General features: G+C 46.3%; 1 protein-coding gene across 1 annotated transcript in view; it reads left to right on the top strand.

The window, feature by feature from the left end:
- The window catches only part of LOC144821929 (CD5 antigen-like), a 228,649-nt gene extending 217,632 nt beyond the window's left edge, over positions 1–11,017 (top strand). Inside the window, exon 6 of the mRNA XM_078679079.1 lies at positions 10,404–11,017. Coding sequence (XP_078535205.1) covers positions 10,404–10,900 — 497 coding nt within the window. The 3' untranslated portion in view covers positions 10,901–11,017. The remainder of the gene's footprint in view (positions 1–10,403) is intronic.
- The last annotated feature ends 3,452 nt before the right edge of the window (positions 11,018–14,469 follow it).

The raw sequence follows: 14,469 nt of genomic DNA, 5'->3' as shown, positions 1-14,469 counted from the left end.
TACTTTCAAAGTCCCAATCATCAGAGAATGTGCTCGGTTTTACAAAGTCACTTAATGAAACCTTAAATTGATGAGGATACTTCAAGAGCTCGACCGGGCCATATATATCGTAATCAGTTTTGTCCCATGCTACCCCACCGGGTATAGGATTGGCTGTGAAGTTTACTGAAGAAAGTTCTCTTTTCTCGATGTGTGAAGACTTGTGTGGTTTCAGGACCAAGTTGATATTCTGACTTGCTGTGTCCATTGTAACATATTTTCCTTCAATGAAATGTCCCAAGCATATTACCATGATGAGCCAAAGCATTAGGACAAATACACCTTGCGCCACCCAAAATTCAATCCATGGAGAAATCAGATAGGTTGCTTTGAGTTGATGAAAGAGTTCTTTTACTTTGTCTTTAAAAGTCTTTGATGTTGTCAGCTGTTCCTCAGGTTTGCTCGGATCCTCAGAAAAGTCATCGAAGTTGATGAAGTAGCCTGATACAGTTCTGTCAATTGTTTCAATTGCTTCTGGATTTCTTTTTGCTTTTGGAATTTTCTTTGTTTCATCAGCATAGTCTGTGGCTACATCGTTGTAGACAGGTGTTTCTTGACGAGTAGTTGTGATTTGGGTTTCAAGAGGCATAAGTTCCATGGCTTTGTTGCATAGTCCTTGTTGATTCACTGTAGGTTTATCAAATGTGATTAGTCTCTCAGTTTGAACCTCTTGATTTGTAGCAAACTTTGGTGTTCTGCTACTTCTTGGGAGTCCACTTGCCTACTACTTATTATTGGCCACATGATTGTGGTTTAACCAGGTCGATGGATTCAACTTGGTTCTCCTTTTTACCAGCAAGGGGCGGTAGTACAACTGATCTTGTTCCGTTGACAGCTAAGATAGGTACTGTTTTTCTGTAAGAAGGCCCAAATTCCTTCTTCACCGCGATTTTCTCTCTGACCAGATCCCCGATCTTTGGAATCCAGACAGGCCTTGCTGGGACAGGTGGTTTCTCTTCAGTGGCTGTTGGCTGTTGTTTCAACTTTATGTTGCTCAGGTCTTTTCTTGTTTCATTTAAGTCCTGTAAAATAGCCAAACGATCTGATATAAAAGCATTTTTCTTTCACCACTGAAGTTTGACCATCGAGGTCCTGGATTAGCATTCTAGTCCCGAACAATAGTTCGTACGGACTGAAACCTTTTAGAGAATTTCTTGGCAGATTATTAAGACTACGTTGGACACTTATTAAATGTTTGACCCACCCAGCCCCCGAACCTAATACCTTTGCCGTTATAGATTGCTTTATCCCTTGTTTTTTTCTTTACACCATCCTGTTTCCCTCAGGAAGGAAGTGATAAGAGTCCCGCAATGCAATGCCCATGCTGGCCATGGCCCCCACATAAGCTCAAGAGCTGAATGCAGGACACAGGTCAGAATGTAGCATGCCTATTGCGTATATGCGACTATAGACTCGCAAATCTTTTTATAACAGTTCAAATGTCAGCCGAGAGCTGGGGTCTACATTTTAAGTGAGACTAATCTCTATATGTTAATATGACGCTTATTCCTATTGGGTATTGTATGTCGATAGCCTAATCCTATCTTAAGCGAAAGGCCATGGCAATACACCGTCCCGTTCACCACTGCGATCTCTGTTGCAGTCTGGGCAGTTTCTTGCAAATTTGTGATGTTGCAGGCTCATTCCTGGCCACCAGTATATTGATTGTAATTCTTCCACAGATTCCTTAATCTTAAGGTGTTCAAGACCGTCACCCATATGTGCGTCTGCTATTAACAAGACTCTCCTGTTCGTGTTTGGAATTACTCTATCCCCCACTCCAGGGATTTGAGCAAAAGGAACGGAGTTTGCATCGATTATGTATGTATAATTGACTGGATAGTTGATGGGTAGTGCTGAGCAGTCGCCTTTTGATGACGTTTTCACCGCCAGCATTGTTTCCCCGTCAATGTATTTTTCTGAACGCTTTTTTGTAGCTATGGAAGCCGGCTTTGTGGCTTCCGCTGTGGCTGTCTCAGACAATGAATTCCCTGCAACGTGAACGCCATCACGCTGATGACTCAGTGAATGTGTCACGTGAGTCTTTGGTAGTTCTTTCTGTAAAAGAACTACTTGTTCCCAAAGCGATTTTTGCTTGATTGTGTCACCTTTGTCATCTTTGTAATCGTTTTCAACCCATATCTGCAAGTCGTTATTGTATGATTTGACGCAGTAATGCGAATCGCACACTATTAGTGTCGGGAATTCGCGATCTGCATTATCCAGCGCCATTTTTAACGCTATTATTTCAGTTTGTTGTTCTGAATTGTTTTCCACAGAGTGTGATTTTGTTACCAGAGGTCTCAAATTACCTCCGCGCCACACGTTTTTTACAATCTCGCATGTGGCGTTATAGGCTTGCTTTCCCCAAACTGAGGGTTGTGCATGTCCGTCTGTATATATTACACAGGCGTACTGTTGTATGGGCAGAATGTCGATTGGCAGAGGATATTCTCTTTCATATTCTAGATTTTTAAATTTTTTCATGTTCGGGTCAAAATAGTATTTTACTTTGTCTGTAGCAAGAGAATTTTCCCATTGTATCCATTTTGGATTTAATGCCACGGTAGATTACACGGGCTTGTTAATGCCTCAAAGGCTGATTCTGCTGTTAACACAGTAATCCATCTGCCTTGGGCCTGGGCTCTTTCTTTTGCTATAGCTGTTTGAACTGCATGTACAATGTTTTCCTTAATACTGAATGTTTTTTCAGCTTCTGTGTACAAATGTGATTTGTATGCTATTGGTACCGTTTCTCCCTCATTAGAGGTTAGGTATGTGAATCCGCATCTTCCTGGGATGACTCGAATCACAAGGTTGCGTGTGTTATCGCGTGTTTGCAGTTTTGTTTTAGCTAGCATGTCTGTTTGCAATGATCTAAAAATTTCTGTGTGTTTTTGAGTCCAATTGATTGTTTTAAAATCTGGTTTTATTAGGTCATAGAGACGTTTAACCCTCTCTGCATAATTTAGAATGTAAGTTCTTCCGAAATTCAGGAAACCTAGAATTAATTGTAAGTTTTTCAGCGTTCTTGGTGCTTGGATTACAGCACATTTCTCTAAGAAATTGTCAGCCAGGCTTTTGCCTTCACTTGATAATTCATATCCTAAAAACAGGACAGTTAGATGGGCAATTCGTGACTTCTTAAAGTTGAATTTGTAACCCTCTGCTGCGAACCCAAGTATTATGGTGTTCACTCTTTTCAAGTGAGTATCCAAGTCATCCTCTGTTATATAGATGTCATCGACATAAGATAATGCCTCATCTTCATACATTTGTAGTAACTCTGTTACTCTCGCTGAGAATAATCCTGGGCTGTTCTTGAACCCCTGTGGCAAACGACAGAAATTTTTCTGCGAGCCATTTATTGAGAACGCTGTCAAATATCTGCTTTCAGGTGCTATATTTTGACAAAAGCATCCATTAGAGATGTCTAATGTTGTTTTGTATTTTTTGCGCACTATGTTATTCATTAGTGCTGCACTGTGTGAGTTTTGTACTGCAAAAGTTTTGCAACATGAGTTTAGATGTCTGTAGTCCAAAACTAGACGATATGAATCGTCTGTCTTGGAGACAGGAAACAAAGGATTGTCCATTTGTGAGGTGCAAGTTTCAATCACCCCCTGGTATTCAAGTTGAGCTAAGATCTCCCTGACCTGTTTTTTAGCTTCTTGCTTAATTGGGTACTGCCTCTGTGCAGTTGGTTGAGATTTTAACTGGATTTTGTGAGGAGGAGAGTCCTCATCCCATCCAACATGGTTTTTATATAATGCAGGAGCTTGGGCTACTGCCCACTTTCTTGCAAGTGTATATTTTTTATGAATTGGAATATGATTTGAGAAGGCAGGCATAATCATTTCTTCGCCATGAGGGCACTCCCTGACAAACTCCGGTGGCCAGTCTTTTTCAGCTAAAAGGATGTCATAGCCTTTGGAGAGCTTATCCCAAAATAGACCCCTTATTTTCCTAGTCTTATCTCCCTCTATACGTAATGTTATTTCGTATATTTTATGAGGTTTGCTAGCTCTGGTGTTTGCAGTTTCCACTTGAATGTATTCATTCGTGTCCACTGTCTCCAGATGATTCCTCAGGATCTTGCGAGCTATGCTCACTTCTGCTGCGCTGTCTAGCATTGTCTGAGCTCATTCTCCGTTTTTCAGCTGTGTCCTCAGTATCCTCGGCATGTTTGATTACTTTAATACTGGCTACCTTCTTTTTTGGACATTGTAATTTTTTACTTTGATGAGCAGGTTCCTTGTCTTTGGACTTGACGTGCTCTCCCCTGTGTTCTGACCGTCCTCTTCTTTCCGATTTCTGCGAGGAAGTCTGAAAAGATCGAGAGGGACGTGTATCAATATCTTGATATCTATCAGGTTTCTTCAAATTATCCCTATTTCTAAGGTTGTATCTTTTCTCAGTTGGCTCCCTCTTGGGAGACTTGTGTCCTTGGTCCGGAGATCCCTCTCTCTGCCGAGGAGACCTTCCTCTGGACTGGAATCTTTTTTCTTTGGGAGTGGATTGTTTATTTCCATCCCAGCTCTTTTTTGGAGTGTTTAGATTATTTTTAATAAATATTTTTTCAGGATTTTCAGTTAGTTGGGGTTTTACCGGTTTCCCACCCAAACTATCTCTTCCTAGTTCTTCATAGGATTTTTCTATGATTCTGGCAAGTTCAAATGGCTGTTCTGCTATATCTGTTTCTTTCAACTTCTGGAGGAAAGTTATATCCTCAGTTGCAAATTGAACCAAGTCTCTATATGCCTGTGTTAATTCATTTATTTTAACTAAGAGTTCTTCGCTTGACATTCTATTAATGTCAGGATGTGATGTGTAGTTGGCTAGAACCGGCCACATTGCTCCTGGTCTACCTACTGGACCGAGCCTGGTGATGTGAATATTATGTTTTAGGGGGCCTTTAAACCAGAGCAGATGCTCTTGGTATTTTAATGGTATTTCCACCTCCTCGAAAGGAGTGTACTCATTCGGAGGTTCCTCTATTTTGTAATAGTGGAAGTCGTGTGTGACAGCGTTTGCTGCTGGAAAGTTTATCCATGAATAGAATGCCTCTGTCTGCCGATATTCATGTGCCTCAATTACGAATATGACTGTACCACCTCTTGATGTCAGTCCATTCTCTATAAGTTTTAAAGTTATAGTTTTTTTTATGTTGACCGGGATGAGTATTGCATTTGGGTCTGTCTGTAGGAGACTTGTGTCATCCGCTAGGAGTTGAGCTGCTATTCTAGCTGCCTCCCTTTCTTCTTCGTTGTCTGACATTTTACTGACAGGAAGTTTTTTTTGTTGCAGATCAGGTTTCCAAGGAAACAAAGATTAGGTGCACAATATTTTGGAACACTGTATCCTTCAACGTTGAATAAACCAAAAACTATACATAGAAATCTCTTCCTACTAAGTTTCAGCGAACCTTTGACCCACTCCAGACGTCTTTGGAGTATTTACGGGAGAAAGGGTCTGTGTGAAAAAGCACGACTGAGTTACTCTAATGTCTTGCGTTAGATTTATCGCCTTACCAAACCGTTGGGCGCCATGTAGTGTAGTTCCTATATTCCCAATAGGCTCTGCGCATTGGAATAATATCTTCAGTAGTATAGACGTAGGACAGAGGTTAACTAGGTCTTCTACTGACTATATTAGACTTACGTTTTGTGTGCCAGCTAGCTCAGAGTTCACTAGAAACTTAGGCAAGGAGGAGTTTAACCTCCCTGGATAGACAAGAAGGGATTTAGTTTCTTACAACCATAGAACATGACAACTTTGCTCTCCCTGATTAAGAGTATATCTCTAGAGTCGTGTGAAAACAAAAGACAGCTATTTTACTCAGTCAATACGTGCATACTTAGTTTCACCAGATTGTAGAGAAAAGAAGATACGGGCGTTTTCAATAAAAGGTGTTATTTATTGATCAGTCTCTTTTCTCATACAAGAGAAATGAATTGCTAAAATTGCAATACTTAGGGTTAAGTAAAATGCATATAGTAAAATCAGGATTATGAAATAATACTGTAAAAGCATGCATATGGTTTCTTAGCCATATGATACTTTAAAATGGATACAATAGATACATACATATATACATTGACTAATCGTACTTAACTGGTGCTTCTAACTACGCCTGCCCCGGTGTACCTGACCGAAGCCTAATACATGGGAGGGAGTAAGTAAGTAGTAGTTTAAGTTAAGTTTGGTTTGCCAAGAATCTGACTCAAGAATTCTCTGTAAGGGTTTAGTCAGTTCAGTTCCTGGGGTTTGAAGGCAGGAGGGCTGGTATCTCTCTCTCAGAACTCAATATCCCAGTCACCCGCGAAGGCGAGCTGGAAACGCTGGAAGCTGGATTTCTCGGCAGGAGAAAAGACAGCGTCTCTCTCAGCGTGTCAAAAAGGGAGGGGCAGCGTCCGTGGGCTCTCATCAGCTGGGCTCTCCGGCAAGTAGTCGCTGCTCCAGGTTCATCACCACCGTGTGCTTGCTTAGGGCAACGTTGGTATATTTATACCTGAGAGGTGCTGGGTTTGACGTAAGGATGGACATAAGACGTCAATAAAGATGTCACTAAGAACTGGTCGTTCTTACAGTGCTTCTCAGGAGTTCTCGGACGAAATCAAAACATAGCAGGCGGGGATTTCCCAGGTTGCTCGAGGCTTGGATTTGTTTAAGAACTCGTGTGCTTTCTAGGGGGCTGGAGGAATAGTGCTTGCTTAATGTGACAGCATGTGCTATGACTAATTTATGAAACGGGTTTCTGTGCCGTTGTAGGGATATTATTGATTTATAACTGGACAAGGGCCAGGAATAGGAATATCGATACAGGTACCTAGATAAACATACTACAGTACCTTAGTATAACTTGTCTCTGATGTTAGCACAGACCTGTTTGTAGGTTTGTCCAGACGTTTAACATGTGTCTAACTCATGCGGTACTGGCGTTAGGATAAGAGAGCTACTGGCTGGTCCGCGGGCCACTCGTGGGAATTTGGTGGCAAATCACATTGGAGGAGTGCAAAAAATATACGCATAACAAATACACATACTAATATACACAATAATATGTATATTATTATATACATACATTAAATAAATCTCTTACCTTACACTTGATGTTCTGAAGCAAGTCCTTATTGTTCTACAGCACGTCCTCCGAGCGGAAGCCCACAGGCAACTCTCTCATCCAATCAAGACACTGTTCTCATGCTGTTAAGCAGCATGAGTAAGGAGGCTCGTTTGGCTGGAGCAGGCTGGCTCCATGCTCCGAAAGGCACTGTAGGCCTGTGTCTGCTCTCCAACCCAACTATTCAAGACAGCCGGGATGGAGATGTTTGAATCGCACATGTCAGTTTGGCTGTAGCAAGGTTGACATCTAAACCAGCATGCTCAGTTCAAACCTACGTGGGCACTCCTCACAGCTGTCAATCATTGGCAGTAGTGGCGCACAGGCCCCGCCCTGCCATTGTACTCTGTTTGATGGCAATCAAAACTAAAATGGCAATAAAATAATTTTATTACCATTTTATTTTCAACACTTTCTGCCCAGCAATGCGGGGTGCAAAGATCCTCTGCTCCCACGAAGGAATCACCACTGGTGCCACTGCACTTTCCTCACCATTGATTGCTGCCCCTCTTTTCCCACTGCACTAGTACAAGAGCGCGGCCGGGAGGGACCGGTGCTACTGCACTGGCTGCACCATTGAAACCTACGCCTCTGCTCACATTGCACAAACATAGCCGGCTGGGCCCACTGCACCCGCTGATTCATTGATAGGTGCGCTGTCACTCACACTTTACTAGTGCAGGCGTGGCATTGCTGGTCCGGCCCGGTGCCACTGCACCCACTGATTCATTGAAAGGTACACCTATGCTCACACTGTGCTAGTACAGGCGCAGCATCACTGGTCAGGCCCGGGGGCCACTGCACCTGCTACACCATTGAGACCTACGCCTCCTCTCACACTACTCAAGCATGGCCAGCTGGGCCCGGTGCCACTGCACCCCTTGAATCTTTGATAGGTATGCCGCTGCTCACCCTACTCAAGCATGGCCAGCTGGGCCCGGTGCCACTGCACCTGCTACACCATTGAGACCTACGCCTCTGCTCACACTGCACAAGCGCGGCCAGCTGGGCCCGGTGCCACTGCACCCCTTGAATCTTTGATAGGTATGCCGCTGCTCACCCTACTCAAGCATGGCCAGCTGGGCCCGGTGCCACTGCACCTGCTACACCATTGAGACCTACGCCTCTGCTCACACTGCACAAGCGCGGCCAGCTGGGCCCGGTGCCACTGCACCCCTTGAATCTTTGATAGGTATGCCGCTGCTCTCCATACTCAAGCGCGGCCAGCTGGGCCCGGTGCCACTGCACCTCCTGAATCTTTGATAGGTATGCCGCTGCTCACCATACTCAAGCGCGGCCAGCTGGGCCCGGTGCCACTGCACCTCCTGAATCTTTGATAGGTATGCCGCTGCTCACACTGCACATGCGCGGCCAGCTGGGCCCGGTGCCACTGCACCCCTTGAATCTTTGATAGGTATGCCGCTGCTCACACTACTCAAGCATGGCCAGCTGGGCCCGGTGGCACTGCACCCCATGAATCTTTGATAGGTATGCCGCTGCTCACACTACTCAAGCATGGCCAGCTGGGCCCGGTGCCACTGCACCCCATGAATCTTTGATAGGTATGCCGCTGCTCACACTACTCAAGCATGGCCAGCTGGGCCCGGTGCCACTGCACCCCATGAATCTTTGATAGGTATGCCGCTGCTCACACTACTCAAGCATGGCCAGCTGGGCCCGGTGCCACTGCACCTGCTACACCATTGAGACCTACGCCTCTGCTCACACTGCACATGCGCGGCCAGCTGGGCCCGGTGCCACTGCACCCCTTGAATCTTTGATAGGTATGCCGCTGCTCACACTACTCAAGCATGGCCAGCTGGGCCCGGTGCCACTGCACCCCATGAATCTTTGATAGGTATGCCGCTGCTCACCCTATTCAAGCATGGCCAGCTGGGCCCGGTGCCACTGCACCCCATGAATCTTTGATAGGTATGCCGCTGCTCACCATACTCAAGCATGGCCAGCTGGGCCCGGTGCCACTGCACCCCATGAATCTTTGAAAGGTATGCCGCTGCTCACCCTACTCAAGCGCGGCCAGCTGGGCCCGGTGCCACTGCACCCCTTGAATCTTTGATAGGTATGCCGCTGCTCACACTACTCAAGCGCGGCCAGCTGGGCCCGGTGCCACTGCACCCCTTGAATCTTTGATAGGTATGCCGCTGCTCACACTGCACTAGTACAGACGAGGCATCGCCAGTCTGTCCCGGTGCCACTGCACCTGCTGAATCATTGATAGGTGCTCTGCTGGCCAACTGCACTTGCACAGGTGCGGTATTGCTGGTCAGGCCTGGGGCCACTGCACCTGCTGCACCAGTGATCTATGCTCATCTGAATTGGTTTGTCCCTCTCTCACACTTCAGATGTTGAAGTCATCAGTTAATGTGCGTGACAAGTCATTGTCAGGTGCCTTTAGAGACTTGGGGACAGATGTACAAGCCCCCTGCGCCATCAGTACATCACTTTTCGTGATGTAGCGATGGCGCTGGGGGCTCCTGCATATTTACAAGGACAGGAAAAGCCACCCTGCGTGACTTTTCCTCTCCTTGTAAATATGGCCCCTTCACACGCAGCACAGTGCGTGGAAGGGGCGTTCCATGGGTGTTGCTGTGGGAGTTCCCACGGAACACCCATGGAACAAGACACATCTCAAGATTTACGAGAAATTGTAAATCTGGAGATGCGTGTGAATGCTACGCCACCCTTGGGGTGGCGTAGCGAGGTGCAACGAGGAGAAATGTTTTCAGTTTTCCTCGTTTTTTCCTCTTTCAATGCATGCTGCATTCTACAGCACGCATTGAAAGAGGAAAAAGCCTTTTGTGATTGTTTTTGTGCAGGAAGATGCCCCTTCCTGCATAAAAACAATCTCCTCACGACGCAGGCATCCTTGCACCATGGAGCAAGGGTGCCAGCGCTAGCGCAGGGGAGAGCATAGGAATGTGATATATTCTTGTAAATATGTTGCTTTCCTGTGCTCTGCAAGTGCTGCAGCATGGCACAGCCAAAGGGCTTGCGGTGCCGCGCTGCTACAGCCTCTTGCGCCGTTGGTGTTACTTTTTTCCATATTAAAAGTGACGCATCGATGGAGCAAGGGGATTCAGCCGCTTAGGGGCTTATTTATGAGCCCTCGCGTCACTTTTCATAAATGAGCCTCTTAGTTTTTAATCTATTTTCCTCTGCGCATTCTCGGAAGTGTTGACACGTCTGGTGAGTGTCCTGACGCTGTTCTCTGTCTCCGCAGCGTCCCTGTCGGTGGATCCGAAGGCTGCAGACGCGACCCTCCTCATCAGCAGTGACGGGAAGGACGTCCGCAGCTTCGACCGGGAGCGCTGTGTCCGGGGGGCCACGGGGGTCATCTCTGGGAAGTGGTACTGGCAGGTGAACACAGACACAGTAGTGAGTGTCCCGGATGCGTCTCTGCAGCAGGACCACTGGAGGCTGGGGGTGGCCAGCGCATCCGTCAACACGGCCGTCCTGGTCCCTAATGTCCCCCAGCAGGGCTTCTGGGTCCTCACCCAGGGGTTGACAGAGTATACTGTTACCGATGAAACGAACAGAGTGTACAGGAATCCTGGCAGGATTTACAAAGTGGGCATCTTCGTGGACTACGAGGAGGGGCTGGTGTCTTTCTACAACGCCGATGGACAGCAGCACATCTACACCCACACCGCCACCTTTAAAGAGAAAATATATCCGTACATCTGCCTGGGGTACGGAAGACGCACTTCTCTGCAGTAATCACACAAAGGCTAACCATGGGTGTGTGAGGAATTGTTTCTTTTTCATGATATTTTGAAATCACAATAAAGTCAAAATACTTGAAGCTGCTGAAAAGGGCAATTCTATTCAATAAAAACAAACAGCTTTATCTAAAAGCAAGTTGAACAAATGTGTCTTTCAATCTTTCTGAAACTGAGAGTGATTGGATTTGAACAGGAACATCTCACTGCGAAAGAAAGATGAACGTGGGAGCTGAGGTCAGAGGTTGTCCCAACCGGAGTAAACTGCAGCGCTCCTGTACAATAATAATAATAATAATTATATTAATAATATTAACAGTGGGTATTCACCATCGGAGCCTCGTGCCCAGCAGCAGTGACAACGAGAGGGCCCCTATCCTCTGTTTTAACTGTGACATACAACAGCAATCTAGGCCTCTGTGTCCGGTGCCACTGCTCCTGCTGCACTAATGGAACGCCGGGGGGAGACACAGACTCCAGGCAAACTACAATTTCTGAAAAAGGCCACTTTATTCTGAATTAAGCAGAACTCGCAGGGACACTCCTTCGGTACCATAATGTCATCCGTTTTTTATTTTTAAAATGTATTGCTTGGAATACGATTTTCTTCACGCAGTCAACTCCCACTGCCTTGAATATTAAATAACATTCATTTCAAACTCAATACCACATCTCATCGTAGACCAATATTAATATTGCCAGACACTACGATTAGAGTAAACATTACCTCAATCTCTCCCAGAGAGAGATGAAATTAATAAGAATGCAACACAATCAATAAAGTGGCATTAGCAATGGCACTGGGATGTAACCGGTGATCAATAAAGTGGGTATTAGCAATGCACTGGGGTGTAACCGGTGATCAATAAAGTGGGTATTAGCAATGCACTGGGATGTAACCAGTGATCAATAAAATGGGTATTAGCAATGGCACTGGGATGTAACCGGTGATCAATAAAGTGGGTATTAGCAATGCACTGGGATGTAACCAGTGATCAATAAAGTGGGTTTTATCGATGGCACTGGGATGTAACTGGTGACCAATAAAGTGGGTATTAGTAAAAGCACTGAGATGTAACCAGTTATCAATAAGTAGGTATTAGCAATGGCACTGGGATATGACCGTTGATCAATAAAGTGGGTATTAGCAATGGCACTGGGATGTAACTGCTGATCAATAAAGTGCCATTAGCAATGGCACTGGATGTAATCGGTGATCAATATAGTGGGTATTAGCAATGGAAGTGGGATGTAAATAAAGTGTCACTAGCAGTGACATTGGGATGTAACTGGTGATCAATAAAGTGGATATTAGCAATGCACTGGGACGTAACCGGTGATCAATAAAGTGGCATTATCAATGGCACTGGGATGTAACTGATGATCAATTAAGTGGGTATTAGCAATGGCACTGGGATGTACCAGTGATCAATAAACTGGCATTATCAATGGCACTGGCAATGGCACTGGGATGTAACCATCTAACTATAAAATGGCATTAGCAATTTCACTGGGATGTAACCGGTGATCAATAAAGTGGGCATTAGCAATGGCACTGGGCTGTAACCAGTGATCAATGAAATGGCTTTAACAATGGCAGTGGGGGAGGAGCTTCGCGCGCAACCGAGATGGTCGCGTGAGCACAAGGCTCCAGGACCTTCGCCACCTCCGGCACTTATCCTGACTATAGTCCTGACTCTGACGATGGATTATTGAAGATGCAACCCGGCTGATCTGCTAGCTGTTTTCAAAAATCGATTTGGTCCACGGGAACCGATTTTATGACGATCTGAACTTTCCTGGCCTGTTCCACGGATCTGCCCCGGGCTTGAGTTGATATCTGCCTGGGCGGTAATTGAACAACAGCGGCTGCCCCTGATCCGGCTATCGACCCTGGACGTGGCTTTCAGTTTCGGTTTCGTTTTTGGTCCGGACCCTTCTGAGCCGCGGACTTGTCCCTCCACTTGAGGTCGGCTTTACTCAGTGGTCCTACTTCGGGGCCGGGCCCGTGCATCAACGCTTGGTGTGGGACGTGAGACATACTGCCCGTTGGATGAACATCTGTGAGTGACTTTGACGTCGCCATTTTCACCAGATCTCAGGGTCCCCTTTAGGACCTCGCTTCCAAGATGGCCGGCAAGCACGAGGTTGAAAAGCGAAAGACCAAGTCTGTTCACCGTGGGGGCTCCGTACAAACTAATGTTATGGGTCGATACACCCATCCTAAGGGATCCCCCGGTGGAGCGGGCAAGCATCCTGCTGACAAGGGAGATGATTCTACGGCGGACGATGACCTTACTCTCCACGATGTCATGGGCGCCATTGCGAGTATGAAGACCTCAATTGGTGAGCAGTATGAAACCCTGGCACAAAAACTGGATACAATGGCGATTGAGGTCAACTTGATCAGGGCGGATTTAGCTAAAAGAAATGAAAAAGTTAAATCCCTGGACTTGAAGACTTCTAGCCTCACGACAGATGTCTCCGGCCTACAGATGGAGGTCCGTAATTTACGGACCTCCAATGATTTCTTTTCCCGTCGTCTGGAGGATTTTGAAAGTCGTTCTAGACGAAACAACGTCCGTATTGTGGGTGTCCCTGAAAATTCCGACGCCTTAAACATCGACCTCGTCGTGGAGGACCTCATCGTCAACCATCTAGCACCCAAAGGCCTCAGTAAATTCTTTGCGGTGGAGCGGGCCCACAGAGTGCCGGGTGGTAAACCCAAGTTGGGTGCTACCCCGCAGCCCATAATCGCAAGGATATTCAATTTCCGTGATCGGGACGCTATCCTGCAGGCGTTGCGTTTGGGTGGCCCCACGAAATTTGAGAACACGATGGTGAGTTTCTACCCAGACTTCACTCAGTTGGTGCAGAAACAGAGGATGGGGTTTCAGGGAGTGAAGAGGCGATTGAGAGACATGGACATGAAATATGCAATGCTGTTTCCAGCCCGGCTACGTGTGGTGCATGCAGATCGAACTTTCTTCTTTGATCACCCTGAGGCTGCAAGTGACTGGCTCGACTCGCTGCCCGGGCGGCAGGAACATTCTGGACATTCTGGTGGAGCCGAAGGTGGTCCGGTGGAACAGGAATAGTACTGGGATTTGATCCGATGGACTTCATATAGACCTTTCAGCTGTGGTTTGCGGATCCTTTCCTTCGCTTAAATTGACCTGGTCTCCGGGGTGGCGGGGGACGTGGGTCTCTTCCTCCTCGGGGGTTTCTTTTTGTAGATTAGTTATTTGCTAGGGCGACAGGCACACTGCAAGTTGGGGGGGCCTTCGAGTCTAACGCAGGGGTGCAGGGAGGAGGGTATCATTTTTGGGGTTGGCTGGGGGTCGGGGGGGAAATAGTTTTTTTGTATGGTTTATTTCAAGACACTATATTGATGGATTTTTGGAATTGGCTGTCGCGCCTAATGTGGGGTGGATGCTGCTATCTTGTTTGGGATGGGGTTAGGGGGCTAAAACTGCTATGTTGGAATGCTAACGGGTTGGGGGACAGGATAAAACGTGGTGTGGTATTACAGCTCCTGAGACGTCTCTCCCCTGATATTGTACTGTT

Source organism: Lissotriton helveticus, chromosome 2_2 (assembly GCF_964261635.1).
Source record: "Lissotriton helveticus chromosome 2_2, aLisHel1.1, whole genome shotgun sequence".
NCBI lineage: Eukaryota > Metazoa > Chordata > Amphibia > Caudata > Salamandridae > Lissotriton > Lissotriton helveticus.
This window is presented reverse-complemented; position numbering and strand designations above follow the sequence as displayed.